Source organism: Peromyscus maniculatus, chromosome 9, assembly GCF_049852395.1.
Source record: "Peromyscus maniculatus bairdii isolate BWxNUB_F1_BW_parent chromosome 9, HU_Pman_BW_mat_3.1, whole genome shotgun sequence".
Taxonomy (NCBI): domain Eukaryota; kingdom Metazoa; phylum Chordata; class Mammalia; order Rodentia; family Cricetidae; genus Peromyscus; species Peromyscus maniculatus.
The window spans coordinates 65943032-65961895 of NC_134860.1; the positions used below are offsets into that span (position 1 = coordinate 65943032).

The window sequence follows — 18864 nt, forward strand, 5'->3', positions numbered from 1 at the left end:
GTTACAGGAATTGTAGAGAAGTGTTGTGGGATCACTATGCTATGACCACCCCACCTTTTTTTTTTTACTGTTATCACAATGAATTAGGGTGGGCTAGACGGCTTAAAGAAGTGTCCATTCCCAGCCTAACAACCTGGGCTTCAGTCCTAGAGCCTACATGGTGGGAGCAAGCCCCCCCACAAACTCTCCTCTGACCCCCACATGCACTCCACGTAACTCACCGAAACTAAGGCATCTCTAGTGACTAGCAAACGTGTACTAGGTCAGACATAAACTGGACCTAAGCAACAGAGATAGCCACACTCAAGTTCATCCGTTGGGCTGACAAGATGGCTCAGCAGGCAAGTTGGACGACCAAGTTCAGTCCTCAGAACCTAAAGTGGCAAGAGCCTTCTCCTGAGTGGACCTCCGCCCTCCGCATGCGCACCTGTACCTTTCTTGCCGCCCTCTACACAATTAAAGTGTAAACTAGCTGCACCGTGATGGTGTCAGGAGCCTTGTCTCAGGAATGAAAGCAAACCCTCTGAAGACACAAAGCATGAAGAAGGGGTGATTGGACTGGCTTGGCATCTGCAGCCGCATGAAAGTTCCCGACTTCATTAGCATTCTCTTTCCTACTTTAGTAAAACCAGGCAGGTTTCTGTTCTTCCAGAATCTTGACAGACGTTAGGTTGTCACAATCCACAAAAATTCCTAATGCTACTTGAAACAAGTAGAGGAACAGAGGGGAATTTTAAGAGCCTGCTTCCCAGACTAGGTGGGCAAGGATGAACAGACTTGGACAGGCGCTCCAAGTTTCAGCAACTGATACTCCAGTTGATATCCAAATAACCCGCTCAGGGACCTGTCCTCCCTGGATGGACAAAAGCCATCTCAGGGTACAACTGAGACCTACAGTCAAACCATCACTATGTAGAACACCTCATGCAGAAGACCTTGGGCTTTATCTTCTCACAAAAGTAGTCAAAAGCAACCAATCTTCCCAAACAGCTTCAAAACCAACTGACAACAATAGTCACACAATTACACATAGAACCAGAGCAGCAGTATGTATGATAGCAGGAACTAGCATCTCAGGCCCGGACAGTCTCCAACCTGCCTATGCAGAAAACCACAGTTCCGGCTCAATGTGGGAAGCACAATCACCTCAGTAAGATCTGCAGAGGAGCCCACAGCACAGGCTTGCTTGGAGAGCGCCTGCACACGAACCGCTTTCCCTTTGGCGCCGCTGAGGAGGTCTTCCGGGCTGCTCTGGGAGGATATTCTCCGCCGCTTTGAAGATGAGTTTACAGGGAACCCAGACTGCTGGTATTCAACAAGACCTTCTTTTTTGGCTATATGTACAAAGCAAAAATAGAAACAAAATGATATGGGGATAAAGACTTTCTTTTACATTTATCATTTAAAATACCATCCACTATAATAACATAATGCCAAGTTAGTGTTTGTATGTAAGTCCCCAATGAAATAAAAAACCTGTTAACCCTTTTCACTCAAAAAGGGAAACTAAAGGCGGGTGTGGTGGCTTTCACACTGTGGAAATGAGTCTTTTCTTGTTGTGGAAAATTATCTTTACACACAAAAGTCCACGCCTTCTACTCACTCAAATCGGATGTCTTAGACCCTCGATCTGCTTTTGAGGCTGCAAGACCACCGGCCATCTTCTCGGTTTCCTGTACTGGGTGAAAAGCAGACCGGAAAGCAGCCATCCGCTCTCTTAAAGCACTGGCATGTCGGTACAGTCCTGGGCTGCCCTGTGAAATGCATAAACAGAGCATTATAAATCAAACGGCTTCTTAGCTAGGCCTGCCATCCAAAACAAAGCACACCAAAGCTTATGAAGACAAGGTAGTATGACAGAGCCTCTTTTCCTCAGAATTACACATTTTCTGTCCTAATAGTCCGTGTGCTGTAGCCATCTCAGTGCGCCTCTGTCCCTGTTGTTTAAGATCGGAGCAAAGAAAATTAGCTAAGTGGTTACCCACAGGCATATACCCAATATGTTGGTAAGTACTGAGCCAGGCTAACAGAACTTAAAATGGGTAGGAAGTGTTTTTATAGAGGCTCTAAGACAAATGCATCTCTATTTATTTATTTATTTATTTATTTATTTATTTATTTATTTATTTATTTATTTATTTGGGGGGGGCAGAAGGGGTGTAATAAATTACCTGAAAAGGATTATAAAAGTTAAGAACAACCTTGTAACCATCACTAAGACAGTGTCAACAAGACAGGATGAAAGGGAACGAGAAAGCAGTTCAGAACAAACCAACCTCAGGGCTGGAGCGCAAGGAAGAAAAAGGCAGAGGGAGCATCCTGCACTGAAAGGGCCGCACCACGAGCAGCCATGAAGTAAATCGCTGCAGATCAGCACACGGGGCCTGGTGCACAGATGCTCTCCCCCCTGGGAGACCGGACAAGACAAGGATGCCTGACCGCTCTGTTCCAGCACACACTTCTGATAGCACTCCTACCTCTTCCTGGCTAACGCCCGAACTTTGTAAGATCTGGAAGACACTCACTTCCTTAGGGCTGAAAGCCAACCATTCACTTCAGACACAAACACAGCAAGCCCAGGAGCTTTTAGAAACCCTGCCCATGAGGTTCTACACAAAGATAAAAATGAATTTATACTACTAGATACTAGATAAAGCTAATGACATAAAACTATAAAGTTCTGTTCATATAAAAAATAAACTACCGATCAAGCACTTTATCCAGGCTGCTTTTTCTTTTTTCTTGGGCCACTAACATTTCTCCTAATAAGGACTGTGGCAATTTTAACATTCTAACCTATGGGCAAAAGGAAGGGGAAAAAAACTACCTCCCTTTACGATATCATACGGAGGAAAAGTTGTTAAAATCCTGAAGTCATGTTTGATGATCTGCTCTCATATTTGATTCTATCCCTAGTTAAGCACAGTCACAAGACAAACTGCCTACTACATAATAGAGGAACATTTCAAACTGAAATGTACTTGATGATGTAAACCTTTATGACATAAACAGCAGCACATACTATTCCCAACAGGCTTGTGGGCAACTCACCCATGTAACAAAGATTATCTTAAAGGCACCCAAACTATCTTGAAAGTGCCTTTCTGTGACATTATTTGAATATGTCAGGGCTGGTTTACTATCCCAGGAACTCGGAGCACTTAGGAAGGCCTAAACTAAGTTACCCTAATTAAACCTGTTCCCTATGGAGGAAGAGAACAATGTTCATGAAGAAAGAAACGAAAACGTTGTCATGCCTTTGTCTCATGAACTGCATTGGTGTTGCTAAGTCCCATTCTTTCCAGGTATAGAAACTGTTCCAGGTGCTTAAGGCTTTGAGGTAGGGTTGGTGGGTGGGGATGGGAGTGGAGTGATACCCCAGAATGAGGTTTAAGAACATACTCGTGTTATGGAGAGAGCACCAGTGTGGCTGAGCCGAGTAATGTGTTGCTTTGGCTATTTAGGAAAGGAAGATCCCAAGTGGCATTTGAATTGAAGCCATAATGAAAACTGTTTTAACACCAAGGGAACAAGGCATATAGCAAAAAAAAAAAAAAAAAAAAGAGCAGAAGCCCTCTGGAACAATGGGAAGAAAGCAAGTCTGCGTGTCCACTGACTGGAGGAGGCCAGGATGAGGCCACAAGTACACAGGACTCAGGCCAGTGGGACAGAGAGACTTCAAACAAGTCACTGGGTTTGGGTTTCAATAGGAAACGTGGGAAGCTTAAAGCAACAGAGGCCACGACGTCATTCATTCTAAAACACCTTTCATCTGTGTACTGGCGGGTGGATGGGGAAGCAGGAGTAAGGAGACCAGTTCAGGACCCTGGCAGGAAGGATATGAAGAAGGTCAGATCGGCCTTGAAATGCAGTCTAAAGGAGTTGGATGGGTGCCCCCAGGAAGAAAGGACCAAGGATGACTAAGAGGTATCTGGCCTGGGTGAGCTGGGTAAGGTGCTTTAGCTAGAATGATGGCGTCCTGATGGTCAAGTTGCTAGGATTAGAACCACAGAGGACAAACCTCTGGGTGTCTGTGAAGGCATTTCCAAAGCAGAGGGACGGCCTGCCTTCAGTGCCAGTTGTACTATCCCGTGGGCGGGGCCCAGACTAAATGAAGAGAAAGAGTTGGGACACTAGTATTCATCACTCTGTTTCCTAGCTGTGGAGACATTGTGACCTCAAGCTCCCTCCCTCCACCAAGCCATTCCCATCACGATGGACTGCACTCTAAAACTGTGAACCAGAATAACCATGTGTTCTGTGACAGCAACGGGACAAGTAACTAATTAGGCCAGGGTATGCTTGAGACACTTCACTCAACACTCAAAGTGACCACACAGGTAGCTGGCATGGAGGGCTGGAGCCCTAGGGATCTCAGCTGCAGACATTTCAGAGTCATCAGCACATAGATGATACTCAAAGCAAATAGTAGAGAGACCCAGGCATACTGGCATTTCAGAGGGAAAAACTGGGAGGACTCGACAGAAACAAATAACCAGTGACATAGGAAGAACACTCAGCCAATGTGTAGTCCTACAACCCAAATGAGGAAGTGTCTCAACGTATTAAACACAGCCAAAGTCATGAAAGTCCGAGAGGTTAAAAATGGCTGGCAACAGCAAGAGGCTCGAGGGAGCAGGGCATGGGGGCACACGCCTGTAATCACAACAGCTGGGGCTTTAAGGTTCTACAAGGACGGAGTTCCACACAAGCCTGAACTATGCTGAGACCAGAAGGAGAGGATGGCAAGAAGGGAAATGGAGTCAGTCAAACAGGACAGGTCGAGGGGGACAGCCAGAGATGGGGCACAGAAAAGGAATGTGGTGGTTTAAATGAGAACTGTTCCCGTAGGTGTGGGCGTTTGAACTTGGTCCCTAGTTGGCGTCACTGCTTGGGAAGTTCCGGATCCTTTAGGAGGTGCAGCCTCGCAGGACAAAGTACAAGAGAGGATGAGGAAGTGGCCTTGAGAGCATATAGCCTTGCTTGGGTTCAAGTTCGCCTTCTCCATCTTCTACATGTGAATAAAGGTACAATCTCTCACTGGGCAGTGGTGGCGCATGTCTTTAATCCCAGCACTCAGGAGGCAAAGACAGGAGGATTTGTGAGTTTGAGGCCAATCTGGTCTATAGAGTTCCAGGGCAGCCAGGGCAACAGAAAGACCTTGTCTTGAAAAACAAATGAAAAACAAGTTATGATCTCTCAGCTGCCATGCCTCCCCCATTATGGAGTCTCTCTCTGGAATCATAAGCTAAAGTAAACCCATTTTCCTTAAGCAGCCTCACTGTATTTTATCATAGCAACAAAAAAAATAACTAATAAATAGAATGAGAACACAGTGATCTGGTGACCCAAAGGAAAAAAGGGTAAGCTAATCACAAAAGAAAGCCCAGCTCAGACTAGTACCTAGAACCATAATAATGCAATCAATGACCAAGCTCCTGGGATGCTGGAGAGAAAGGGCAGTGTGTGAAGAAAGAGGGCTAATTCTTCACTGTCCACTGTGGGCAGTGAGCACAGAACACAGAAGTAAACAGCAACGGAATATTTAGAAGATATTTAAGGGGCAGGGCTAGAGAGATCGCTCAGCACTGGCTGCCCTTGTAGAGGACTCAGGCGCAGTTCCCAGCACTCACACGGCAGAGTTTACAACCCTGGAACTCCAGTCCCAGGTCATCTGATGCCCTTTTCTGACCTTTGTGGGCACCACACACATGTGGTGCACAAAGATGCATTTGATCTTTCAAATAAAATCTTTAAATAGATTCAGGAGCTGGGGAGCTGGTTCAGTGAGCAAAAAACTTGCAACACGGGCATGAGGACCTGGGTTTGCACCCCCAAAACCCATGCAAAAGCAAAGTATGATGACACATGTCTGTTGGGGGTTGTTACACAGAGAAAGGCATATCCCAGAAACCTCCTGGCTAGTCTGTGTAGCCAAGTCCAAAAGCTTCAGGTTCAGTAAAGAGCAATAGAGGAAGAAACCTGATATCATCCTCTGGGCCATACATACATATGCTTAGACTCACATACACAAAAACCAATCTATCAGCCTACTTTGCAATGTGGGACATTTCTTACCCACAAGAGGTTTTGTAATAGCATGCACTGATCATTTGGAAAATACTCGTTTTCTGTGTTCTTTACACTTTCTAAAAAGTGGTTCATTTAAAAAAGGCAGTATCAAAGTATTTTATGCTATACCCATTGATCAGTCAAGACGCTGTCAAGTGCAGTCATGGGTACATGTTTTCTAAAATCTTAATTTCCTCTTAAAATGCAACCCTCCTCACTGGTAAGACAGGGTTCAGTTTCTGTGGTAGATCACTGCCTATCCGTGACATTTACAAGCCCGACAAACCACAATTTTTCTATCAGTTGATCCATCAAGTAAAAATGATGTTTTGTGAAAAAATAGCCAGGTCAGTCCATACAACTCAATCATACACATTTCTAGAAACTTCTGAAGTGCTTGATGCAAACTTCCCACTTCATTACACACAATATTTGAAGAATGAGATGTAGAGAAGTTTATCATTATTAGTGCTTCAGAGATATTTAACAAAACTAATAATGGCCCATGCTAATAGGCCAGTAATCCCACTCATGACTAGTTTTGCTTCAGGAATATAAATATCAACCTATTTTGGGGTAAAGGCAAATAACATTTAGTAAAATTAGAAAACAGTTGACTTCATGGATCTTCCAAAAAGGACTCAGGAAAACTCCATGGTTCTGTTTTTACATGTTCAAGAAATTGTCTCATGCACAGACCATGTTGCAAAGCAGAAGAATGATGTGGAAATAACGGAAGTCAATTATTCTAGAGTAAGAGGGCCAACATCACAGTGGTTGCCCTCTGCGGAGTAGTGGTAAGTGGGGCTTATGTCTTTCAGAACAAGCCTTCAACTATTTGACCTTTTAGGGGCATGCATTAATTTGATAAAATCTGAAAAACAAAGAGCCAAATACACCAGAAGATAAGCCACTTGTTCCTTTTTCTCCGTCTCTGCCCAGCCAGCAGTTATGAAAACAGTAGAAATATAGAGGAGCCACAGAAAGAAAAACACCAGGAGAGCTTTCCTCAGTCTATGAAAATTTTACAAAACAGAAAGCCCCTCCAGAAAGTCAAAGATCCACTAAATCTTACCAAAGCCATGCTAGGTTATCAGGCTGTATGTCACCCCACAATCCCTGCAAGACATAGAAGGCAGTCCATCTTCCCACCCAACACCCAAACAGAGAAGTGTCAGAAAGCAGAACCCTCTATTAGAGTGAAACATGTCCTTCACAAAATTCATGAGCACGCAGGAGAAAATATACCTGAAATGGGGAATTGTGTGCTAATGGAGATCTTGTAGCATTCTTTAGGCTTCGCTGCTGAGCAATGAAACGGATCAGACAATTTGTTTCTGGAGAGCCCCGGACACCGACTGTAGACCGTCGCCTGGTCTTCTGAAGGGAAGATGACTTTCCTGCAATAAAATGCCCTCACACATCAGAAACATGGCAAAGGTCAGTAATTGTGTCCTGTGCTAGTGATGGGCCACCATGAGTGAGAAAATAGAGTAAACACATGTTACAGGAAACTAAAGAATTACTGGCAAAATAGCTCATGTATAAACAGTTAGATAGACTTTCACTTGACCACTGATTTAATTCACGTTTCTAGATCAGCACTTGGCACATAGAAGGCCATGAATACTCTTAGTTTTCATTTCTGTCCTATATCCCCAGTACATGGAGAGGGCAGAGGTAACAACTTGATGCTAAGAATCTTTCTTTGTTTATAACATAAACCATGTACCTATACTAAACTGTACTATGGTTTCACCTACTGTGGTCATCCAAACTCTGAAAACATTGCATGGGAACAGGCTGAAGCAATTCACAGATTTAAAACAACATGCTATTCCAAGCACCATAAAATCCACTGTCCAACACCATCTGGCCCAGGATGTGCCTCATCTTTCCGAATGTAATACCTATGCCTTACATGTCACATACCTCAGGTCACTCACTGGCTGTCTGGGCTGTAAGACAGCCGAGGTTCGCAGCAGTAGCTGCACTCAAATAAACATTATTTCACTGTGGTTCGCTCCAGCCTCAAGAGCAGTAATGGCAGTAACTCAGCCACGCTAGAAGTGCTTCTTTTAAGTGACTGCTAGGAATCTAAGCAGAGAAAGAACACTTTGTGACGGTTAAGCTTGAGTCTAAACTCAACGAGCTTGATCAGGGCATGTTTCCGAGAGCCTACTCATGGACCAGTAGGCCACATCTCTTACTGTGGCTAATTTATAAATTAAGCACAATCACTGGCATGCATGTACGCATAGCAAAAGTCAGTATCTATATGCTTTATTCATATCTTTGGTTCTAAAAATTTACTAGGGCTCATGGAAGACAGCCCCTATGTGGCTGGGGCCGGTGAGACTCCTGTATTCTGTTCTTTTTTTTTTTTTTTTCAAAATAATTCTTTTACTTAACCTTCAGTATATCATCCTGAATTTTGCCCATGCACACAAAACTGAGTCTAGTCTCTTCGGCGATAATTCTGAACAACACAGAATGAATGCCACTTTGGCTTAGCCGAATTCAAGCCTTACAAAGTATGGTGTGATTGGCCCCTCCAGTGCCTCATTATCCTTCTTGATGATATCCTTCTTGTTGTTCTATTACTCAAAGAACTCCATTCCCATATTTCTTTCTCCATCTAGGTCAGATTTGACAGGTGAATTTTCTTCCTGAGGTTGAAGGAGATCAGCCTCTGGATCAATTTTCTGTTTGTGAGTTTTGAATGAGGTATACAACCCGTCAGTGTTATCCTTTCTTAACTGCCTTTCGACTTCCTCTTAGTTTCATATACGATGTTTTCTAGGGTGGCACAAAGAACGACTGACTTAGTTAGGAACACTGTGTTGGGAGTCCTAGAACCCCTTTGGTCCCTGCTGTCCATGGTGAGCTGTGATGAACACAGAAGTCTCCCCAAACAAGCCAGTCTGCAGGGTCAATATAAATATGCACAGCAAGAAAGTCAGTCAGTATAGACATGTACAATGGGGCCTACTACAGCTATTTTTAAAACTGAAAAAGTGCAATATGAGAACTTCTCTTACCTGAAGGGGTCTTAACAAAGCTTTCAGGTGTGATTCCCAACTGCTCTACAGTTACTGTGGAGAAGTCCAAAGGTGTCTTAACCGTACCGGGGGTGCAAAGATGAGGAGTCCCATCTTCTATATGCTTCTGAGGGGTCACAAGCTTTCCGGCTCCCAAGATAAAAGAGGCATTTTCTAAAAACGGACAACACGCTGCAGAGCTAAGCAACACAGTCAAGAAAAACACTCAAACTTCCATCTAACCGAGGCAACAGGTCACCAACATACCAGAATTATTAACGGCACACTCCTTGGATTCAGAGAGCGGCTCGTCGTGTGAACTTGTATCCATCTGGGGATGTAGGACTTAGAGAGAAACAAGAATAAAAAGTGAAAAATAATCCCACTATAGGTCAAAAAGCATGCGACGGAACTCTAACGAAATCTGTACTAGAGGAACATGGGTGGGGAGAGAATTCGGGGCGTTCTGGTTAAAGAGGATGCTACTGACCTAACAAAGCAGACAAGTCGGTCCTTTTCATCCCTGGACCCCGGGCGGATAACAGACCTACCTCTTACACTCGAGGCCCGCGCCTCCCTCAGACGACGACAACGACAACGACGACAAGCGTCGCGCAGGCTCGGCTTCAGAAAGCACCAGAGGCCCGGGAGGAGAGCCGGCTTGGACTCCTGCTGGCCGCTGCACGCCTGGACACACCACGTCCGGGCGAAGCGAACTGGCCTCGCTACCCGCCAGCAAATTCAAACTGCGGCCACGCCCCCGCGGAGGGATCTTCCCGAGCCGTCGTCCGTGTGCGAGCGTGCGTCCCACGCTCCCTCCGGTCCTCACCGCCGCGCTCTCGGTCGCCGCGGGGAGACCTTCGTGTATCCCGGGGGAACCATGGCCGGTCCTGAATGATCCCCCGAGCGAGACACACCTGCGGCAAAATAATGTCCTGGGGACTACCTATGAGTCCCGCGGAGCAACACTTCAGTTAGCCGATGACTCCGCCCCTAACCTTTGGATTGGCCGCTGCAAACTTCGAAAATGAATCATTAGACCAATCGCGACATAACCGCAGGATGGCTAGTTTCCCTCATTAGCCAATCCCGACACCAGCCGTTACCTTGGTGGGTGGGAGGGTAGGAGGGGTTGAAGCAGAGCAAGGCGCTGACTGGTGTATGGGACTTCAATGTCCCGCCTCTTCCTTAGACTCCGCCTCATTATGCAAATGAGCGCTGCCTACCCTCCAGCGTACGCCTGCTCAGTAACGCTTAGAGCCGCCCTTTAACCAGGAGGTTCTGCTCTGATTCGCCGATACTCCTTTCCGTCAACCAGCCTTCAGCCTCTCTTTCCTCCCTCCGCCGACTGGCGTTAGTCTAAGCCCACCCCCTGGCGGAACTCTGATTGGCTGAATGCTGGCCGGCGCCGAGCGTTGATTGGCGTTGCTCGGTGTCGGTCTTGGCGCGGTTGGGGGAAGGGCCGCTAGCAGGCTAAGGAGCCTAGGGGCGGGGTGGGAAGGAGGATCGGCCAACCCCGGGGTGTGGGACTGAGAGTGCGTGCGTGAGGAGTGTGGGGCCGACCAGGAAGGTGGCGAAGGGCGGAGAGTCCGGGTGGGAGGCGGGAGGGGTCTCGCGGGCGCGGAGCGCGGCGGGTGGCGGGCCGGGGGCGAGGGTGGCGGCTCCCTCCGGACCCGGCGCGGGCGGCGCGATGCGGCGGGTCACGCTGTTCTTGAACGGCAGCCCAAGGAACGGCAAGGTAAGCGGCGGCGGCGGGGGCGCGACCTGGGGACGGACCCCTCGGTCCCCGACAGGTCCCGGCAGCCCGGCCACCGGAGCTCCGAGGCGCCGCTGTCACCTGAGCGGCGGGCCGAGGTCCCCTCCCACCTTCCCGCGGCGCCCTCCTGTCCTTATCCGTGCTGAGTAATGCTCAGCCCCGGGAGGAGGCAGAGATCACCGAGGCGGGTGACCCTGGCCAGGTCGGGAGAAGGGAAACTCCGGGGGACAGTTGAGTGACAACCTCAGAATGGGGACCTGGTCTGCAATGCTGCCCTCCTCTTTCAAGGGGCCTGGGCCCCCCTGCCCTGACACTGTGCAAAACTTTTGTACACGGTTTATTGTGTCGCCTTGTTTTGGTCACTTCGAGGACGGTGACAGCAGACCAGAGTGACTTGATTTGACAGTAGCTTTTGCTGCATTTAGGCCTCCGTGGAGGGCGTGGTGCTAAATATTTTTCCGATGGTACAGCAGCCTCTTGCCCCACCCTTGAAAGTTATTTGGAAAATGTTGGCTGTTCCTGGCGGGCTGGTAATGTGTGGTTAAATGACCGCCCCACACATAAGTAAGCCTGTTTAAAGGCTCAGAAGTAATGAAGCCTTTTAAAGTTTCACTTCAAGGTACATTGGCCCCACTCCACTAATGGGCCAGAAAACTCTTAATTCCTACACGTATACATAGCAAAACTATTCAAAAGCATTAAGGGGAGAGGGGGAGTTTTTCGACTAGTCTGTAGTTTTGAATAAAGGGACTCTGGAAATCTGAACCACAGTGAGGTTTGTGCTCTGCAACTTTGTTTTCTTAAAATTTGCTATTCATACAGAAATAGTATTGGCATAAGCTCTACCAGGGCTTCAGAAATATGTGCCGCAAGCGAAGGCTCTTACCAGTTCTGATCGTGAACTTTTCCTCTACCAACTCTCGAGTTGGCTGGTTTTCATAAACTAAAGTCTGTGTGGTTACTGAGAGATTCAGTAGATCCAGTGTTAACAGTTGTATTGCTGTGCACTTCGACCAGTGCTGGCCTGTGCTGTGGTACTCCATGAAGTCCCAGTGTTTAGAGGCCCTTATGAATCCTCAACTCTAAATTTCTTCTGAATCCACTGCATTTTATTGTCCAAAAATTGAGTGAGTTGCTCTCTGTGTATTATTTAAATTTCTTAAAAACCTTCTAAAAAGTTTTAAACTTTGTGTTTGACTGTGAGTTTCCAATTTAAATCTTATTTACTTAAAATATCTTGAAATTTCAGAAGATTGGGGAAAGTGCATCTCAAATAATGGTGCATGCATATGCTTTAAACAAAGATGGTAAAGGCTGAAGTGAAGAATACTGACATTTAATATTTCAAAGAAACTATTGCCCTAAGTCCTTCCTACTAAGCTACAGAACATAGGTTCTGAAGCTGTTTCCTCTCCTTTCGGTTGGTGGAAAAATCTATTCTTATTTTGTGTTCACTGGTGTTTTGCCTGCATGTCTATCTGTGTGAGAGTGTCAGAATCCCTAGAACTGGGGTTTCAGACAGTTGTGAACTGCCATGTGGGTCCTGGGTCCTCTGGAAGAATAGTCAGTGCTCTTAACTGCTGAGCCATCTCTCCAGCCCCCTGAAATGACTCTTATTTGACAAGATCACAGTACTGCCTGCGTATGTATATGGATGGATATGTTGTATATACATAGCAACTATATTTAATCAGGGGTGTCGTAAACATGGCGTGGATGCTCATTAAAATATTCCCAAATGAAGTGCTACCCTGAAATAGTTTGGTTTCTTGTCTGTAAAGTAGATATATCATTTTGATTGCCTCCTTACTTACCTGGTTTCTATTTTTAATCCCTTAGTCATGAGAATAATCTTTTTTCTGAATGAGTTTCCCTCTTAGAGCTTGCCTTGTGGCTATGGGCTGGGAAGTAGGAAGGCACGGATCTCATCACCGTGCATCAGGGTATCAATGTGCATTTTCTGTTTGAGTAACTGATAAGTGCTCTTAATGTTGATGAAAGAGCTGGTTTCTCCTAAGTGAAATGAAATACCATGGAGGGTACAAGGTGACCCCTTGGGATTTAGGAAGGAATGTATATTATTTTTGCTTTTATTTAAAAACAAAATAACTTTAAAATGTGGCTTTTCTAATGTGGAAAGGCATGCGGGCCTTAGTCACTGAACTTGTCGAGCTGGTCTTGTTTTCCGGGAACAGAGGCCTGCACATGTGAGTAGGTTGAGAGCCAGCACCGGTCGGTTCTCTTTGCCATGATACATAGACACCTCTAAGTACATTGGAGACTTAGATCATTCCGTCTTCACCGAGTAAGCCATCAACTATGCGAGTGACTTCACAAGATTACCTCAAAGAAACTGCAGATTGAAGCCAGTGTTAATTATGCAAGCACAGTAAACACTGAGAAAGTGGCAAAGCTGACTGCTTTACGTGGCATTAGCTGCAAAGTTAAAATAATAATAATAACAACAACAACAACAATAATAAAAGGATCTCAGAAGCCGAAGAGTGCCATGTTTTAAGAAAATTATTTGAAGTTTCCCTTAATCATTGCTATTAATGGCCAGCTTCTTCTTTGGGTTATGGTTCTTTGACTGATTATCCTGTGGTATGATGAGGTCATTTTAATTACTAAGACTTGAAAAAATGTATTTTCCTGTACATGCCGGCAAATGGTCTTGGGGATTTTTTTTTTTTTTTTTTTTACTTTGTCTTAGTTTTTAAAAACTTTTAGAGGTTGCCGGGCAGCCATGGCACACACCTTTAATCCCAGCACTCGGGAAGCAGAGCCAGGTGATCCCTGTGAGTTCGAGGCCAGGAGGTTAAAAGCATTGCAGAAGCAGCTTGTGTGATGAGCAGAGTTGGGATCCTGAGAAGCAGATGTTAGGTGGATAGGTAGTCCACCAGGACTTCCAGCCCCTGAAGGAAGGATGAGGGCTCTCAGGAGGAAGCTGGCTAGCTTGGCTACCCATGGTGCCAAACTCAAGGATCAGTTGAGAGACCCTGCCTCAGTGAATAGGTGAAGAACACGGGGAAAAAGACTCCTCAAGTCACCCTCGGGCCTCAACATGCATGTGCACACAGGTGCCTACACACCTGAACACATACAGGTGCTGACACACCTGAACACACACACACATGAAAAAGAATAAAAACCTTTATTGTTTGAAGGCATCCTTATATTTAGCAGAATCTCACTAAAATTAATGATAAATATTTAAAAGGTCCCTGCTGGCCAGTTTGTCATCTGAGTAAATAAAAATCATATCATTTAGAAAAACATCCCTGACAGTGGCACACTGTTTATAATTAAATAAATACACAAAACTGTTCTACTGATGGGCTTTGAGAACTACACTCCCCAAACACTGACTCATTTGAGTCATAGGGAGGAGGGGGCTGTTATTGGCTCCAGAAAGGTCAGCTGTGCCTACACCGTCCATCTTTGCTCCATATGCTTCCCCATTTCCTTTGATCTCTTTACTATTTATTCCCTGTAAAGGGTAGTATTAAGAACATGAAATGGATTCTGACATCTAAATAAGACATGTGGCCTGAGCAACCCTGTATTAGTACCACCAGTAACGAGTTGGGCAGATCATTGGCTTGTAAACAGCATTCATTCGTTCAGCTACCACTTACCTAGTACTGTTTGAGTGTGGCCCTCCATGCCAAATGCAGCAGCTACAGGAAATAACCTGTATTCTGTACTGACGTTTGCATTCTTAGTCCAAGAAAGAGCTTCCCTTCTTCTATCTTTGATATCAAGTCAGATATGTGTGGTTGGTATCATATACTCAAACTGCAACTCATTACATTGTTAGAGGTAAAAATCTGACTCTTGGAATCCAAACCTCAGTAAGAGCTTGGCATCTTTTGTTTGTTTGTTTTTCAAGACAGGGTTTTTCTTTGTAGCTTTGCTCCTTTCCTGGAACTCACTCTGTAGACCAGGTTTGCCTCGAACTCACAGGGATTTGCCTGGCTCTGCCTCCTGAGTGCTGGGATTAAAGGCGTGTGCCACCACTGCCTGGCGAGCTTGTTTGTTTCTTAATATATTTGATGTATACAGAATATGTATAAAATATTGATATACACCAAAATGAAAGGAAAATCCTACAAGACATTAATTTTGTTTCTCTTTGCTGCTTTCCTAGTCTTTCCAAACTTGACTTTTTCATTTCCTATTTCTATCAATTAGTGGCAGTGTCTGCCTTTTCAATGCTTTCGTGAAGTCCGTATGTAAAATAGTAGCACAGTTATCCATTCTCCTGTCAGCAGACTTGTATCACCTGTACTACTGTGTGTGTCCTGTAGCATAAAGTACACTCCTAGAGTGCTTCCGGCACAGGACCACTGCGAAGACTTAAAAAGAGCGCTGGCCTCCAGCCCCGCAGGTCTGAGTGAGGCTGCCATATAGCATTCTATCACAGTTCTCAGGTTGGGGGCCGTAATTTGAGAACCACCTCTCCTCCTCCCCCTTCACCCTTTCCTTCCCCATCTCTGGAGAGATGGCTCAGAAGTTAAGAGTACTTACTGCCTTTAGAGGACTGGAGTTTGAATCCCAGCACCCACATCAGGTAGCTCACAACAGCCTTATCACTTCAGCTCCAGGGCATCAAATGCCCCTGGTTTCCACAGACACCTGCACTCACATACAACCCTCCTCCAGATATATATATTTTAAAAAGTAGCCCCGAGTCCAGTAAATGCTGCTCATATGCACGTGGTTATGGGACCATCCACTTGACTATGGACAACCTACCCCTAACCATGTCCTCGAAGTAAAGTGACTCTACCTCCCTCAGCAGCCTCAACTGCAATAGCTGCTCCTCCAAGGCCTCACCCTATTCATGTTGAAATTTTGACTGGTTTGATATGATGGTACAGGTCTTTTGCAGGTAACTATAGCTACTGTGAGTTGATGTGTGCAGCAGTAATGTCCAGAAGTCAAGCATTTCTCAGCGCTCCTCCTCATTTGCTAGCTCTTACATTCTCTCTTCCCACTCTTCCTAGATGCTTCCTAAGATGTGGGTGGAGGTGGGGGGGGGATTTAGATGATTCACCCACAACTGAGTACTCACAGTCACTTATACTTCGCACTTTGAGTCTCTCTATTAACTGTTACCTACTGCAAAAAAGAAGCTTCCTTGACCAAAGTTGAGCAACATTAATCTATGAGTATAAACATAAATATTTATAACTCAGTTTGACAGCCTGAAAATTTAACATAACAGCAGTAGGTTCCTCTCTAAGGCCTGTGAGCTTTTGACCAGATTTATAGTACCAGGCATGAAATCCCTCCTCTAGAGCAAGCCTCATATCCAATCAGAAAGTGGTTGGTTATCCCTTGTAACTGTCACACCACTATTACATCAGGGGGCATCCTACCAGGCAAGGCTGTATTATATGATCAGGCACTGAATTAAGACTGTCGGTGTCTTTTTTCCTCCAGTATCCTGTATAGCACCTTTTGGTACTTGGTAGCTAGACAGTGGGGAGAGTGTTTCTCTGCAGGCAAGGTTGATTTCTCCTATGTTCTGTATCTAAAATGAGTGCTGTCTTCAGCAGTAGAGTCTTACCATCTAATTACGGCAGATAGCCAAGAGTGATGGCAATAGCCTCTGGTTGTTTTGGTTACCACTGGGGCCTCCCTGAGGCCCAGATAACTAGGAGGTAGGCATACCATGACCTGGCACTGAGATTTCTATTTAATGACCCATGTGTTCTGGAGCAGCATTGTCCACCCATGCAGGATATCCCCCCTCTCTTTCTTTCTTTCTTTCTCTCTCTCTCTCTCTCTCTCTCTCTCTCTCTCTCTCTCTCTCACACACACACACACACACACACGCACACACACACACACACACACACACACACACACGAGTTTTTTAATAAGGCCTCTTCATAATCTTGAGTTTTGGTGAACACACTCATGTTTCCTTTTCTGCCCAGTCTACCTTCCCGTCCCCAATAAACCTTGAACCAGAGTCCTCCACTTCCCCTTCTTTCATGTGGCCTGTGTACTATCCTCTCTGATAATACTTTCTACTTGAGTTGCAAGATCATAGCTTTCCATACAGCTATTTCACAAACTCCTGATTTCGGTTAAGCCTTCCTCCACCCCCTTATTTCCCCACCTCCCACCAAGTGTTCAGTTTTAGAAGGTAATTGCAGATTGTTTTTTTGAAGTCATTGTGGGTACTTATATTCCCACCAGCAGTACTTATCGTCCTACTGATTGCATTCTTTCTACCATTTAATATTGTCATAATTTTCTTTTTTTCTTTTGAGACAGGGTTTCTCTGTGTAGCCCTGACTGTCCTGGAACTCACTCTGTAGACCAGGCTGGCCTCGAACTTACAGAGATCAGCCTGTCTCTGCCTCCTGAGTGCTAGGATCAGAAGTGTGCCTCACTACCATCGAGCTAGAATTTTCAATTTTTAATAGTCTCCTTGACTTCTAGAGTAGTTAGACCATTTTATTTTAGGAGTAAAATCATTTTCATTTTTGAACTCTATTAAAATTGAAGGTAGAGTGAAGTGAGTTCTCCATTTCAGGTTTAAATTATTATTGGTGCTTTGGTTAGATAAATCAGCATGCATAATTTAACCATTTCGTACTAATAGTATGTTATATAAAATGTGAGAATATTAGACATGATATTTTAAAGGCACATCCAGGTTTAATTAATAAAACTTAAATATCAGGTTACAATTTGAAAATGGTGTTTAAAGGCAAATTAAAATTAACCATGCTCATACAGTTACAGCAGTCACTTCCTCAGCTATCAGGTAGCTTGATGTACACAGAAAAGGTGTGACCTAGTTTAAAACCCTGAAAACAATGACATTTCACTCAATATTCAAAAAATATTTGGGACTTACCATGAAGCAAGTATTGTAATATTTAGCCTAGTAGAGTCTTTCATTTCAAATGCAGAACTCATTTTCTTAATTTCAAAGATTAGGGTGACACTTATTTTATTTTTTAATCTAGGGAAGTTTCATAGAAGGTTAGAAAATAATTGGTGTAGCATCTAGAAAGATTGATCTGCGTTTGAAGCCTGCCTGGGCTACCTAGTAAATTTCAAGCCACCCTGGATTACAGAATGAGAATCTGTTTCAGACAAACAAAAAGAAAGAAAGGGAAGAAAAAGGAAGAAGAAAGAGAAAATAATTGATGAAATAATAAATTATGTTGCTACTGTGTTCATATGTTGATACTCAAAAGTTGAACTCAATTTATACCTTGATTCCTTAGTTTTCCAGCCAACATAAAAGTACCAATCAGGTTTTGAGCATCTTGTGAATAGGCTTTACCAGTCAGTTTGTGGGGGTTTATCTGTCGTATGTTCAAAGTTGACTTCATGGGAAGTTGAAAACAGGGAACATGTTATCTTGATTACTTTTTTTATTGCTGTGATTAGCCACTATGACCAAGGTAACTTATAAAGGAAGATATTTATTTGGGGCTTACAGTTCTAGAGGGTTAGAGTTTATGACCTTCATGGCAGAGAGCGTGGCAGCAGGCAGGCAGGCAGGCAGGCATGGTGCTAGGGCAGTAGCTCAGAGCTTACATCTTGAGATGCACTCAAGAGACAGAGAGAAGCACACTACGAATGGCATGACTTTCAAAATCTCAAAGGCCACCTCTGGTGACTCACCTTCTCCAACAAGGTCACAGCTCCCAGTCCTTCTCCTACAGTTCCACTGACTGGAAACTAAGCATGCAAGCATATGAGACTATAGGGCTACTTTCATCCAAACCACCAGAGCTGGCCGTGACCCACCCTTCACTTAGTTACTGCAGGTTGGTGTTTCCTAGTAAAATAGGTGTTTCAGCATTGTTTGCTTTACCCTGCTGCTTAGAACAGCAGTGTCCAGTAGAACTGTGATTGTAGAAAGTTGACCTCTGTGTGGTTGAATATGGGAGCATGAGCTTGTGGGGCATCTGAGTGTTGGACATACGAGTAGTCCAGCTAATGAACTGCCTTTTTAAA

At 44.8% G+C, this 18864-nt stretch overlaps 2 protein-coding genes and 1 long non-coding RNA gene across 21 annotated transcripts in view; 2 read left to right on the forward strand and 1 right to left on the reverse strand.

Annotated features, from left to right (window-relative positions):
- Positions 1-10464, reverse strand: part of Cdca2 (cell division cycle associated 2) — a 32814-nt gene extending 22350 nt beyond the window's left edge. For 2 of the 12 annotated variants that reach the window (XM_076545254.1, XM_076545256.1), the window contains exons 1-3: positions 2828-2934; positions 1604-1749; positions 1147-1334 (exon numbers count right to left, since the gene is read on the reverse strand). In XM_076545254.1, coding sequence (XP_076401369.1) covers positions 1147-1334; positions 1604-1709 — 294 coding nt within the window. In that variant the 5' untranslated portion in view covers positions 1710-1749; positions 2828-2934. Of the gene's footprint in view, positions 1-1146; positions 1335-1603; positions 1755-2276; positions 2392-2704; positions 2974-7320; positions 7473-9113; positions 9288-9380; positions 9459-9664 lie in introns of those variants that run through there. The other 10 variants (XM_042285068.2, XM_042285069.2, XM_042285070.2 and 7 more) reach the window with 10 other exon arrangements.
- LOC121832337 (uncharacterized) lies at positions 3007-9568 on the forward strand. Of its 2 annotated transcripts, none has more exons than XR_013042499.1 (5): positions 3007-3305; positions 4852-5027; positions 6752-6869; positions 7359-7512; positions 9134-9568. It is a non-coding gene; the product is annotated as an uncharacterized LOC121832337 (long non-coding RNA). The 2 variants fall into 2 exon arrangements; XR_013042500.1 differs by having other exon boundaries at positions 9165-9568.
- A 96-nt stretch (positions 10465-10560) lies between the features above and the next one.
- The window catches only part of Kctd9 (potassium channel tetramerization domain containing 9), a 30953-nt gene continuing 22649 nt past the window's right edge, over positions 10561-18864 (forward strand). For 2 of the 7 annotated variants that reach the window (XM_076545262.1, XM_076545259.1), the window contains exon 1: positions 10846-11071. Coding sequence is in view for 1 of the 7 variants with exons in the window: in XM_042285074.2 (XP_042141008.1) it covers positions 10804-10851 (48 nt within the window). In the remaining 6 variants the exon portion in view is untranslated. Of the gene's footprint in view, positions 10684-10720; positions 11072-18864 lie in introns of those variants that run through there. The other 5 variants (XM_042285077.2, XM_076545263.1, XM_076545260.1 and 2 more) reach the window with 5 other exon arrangements.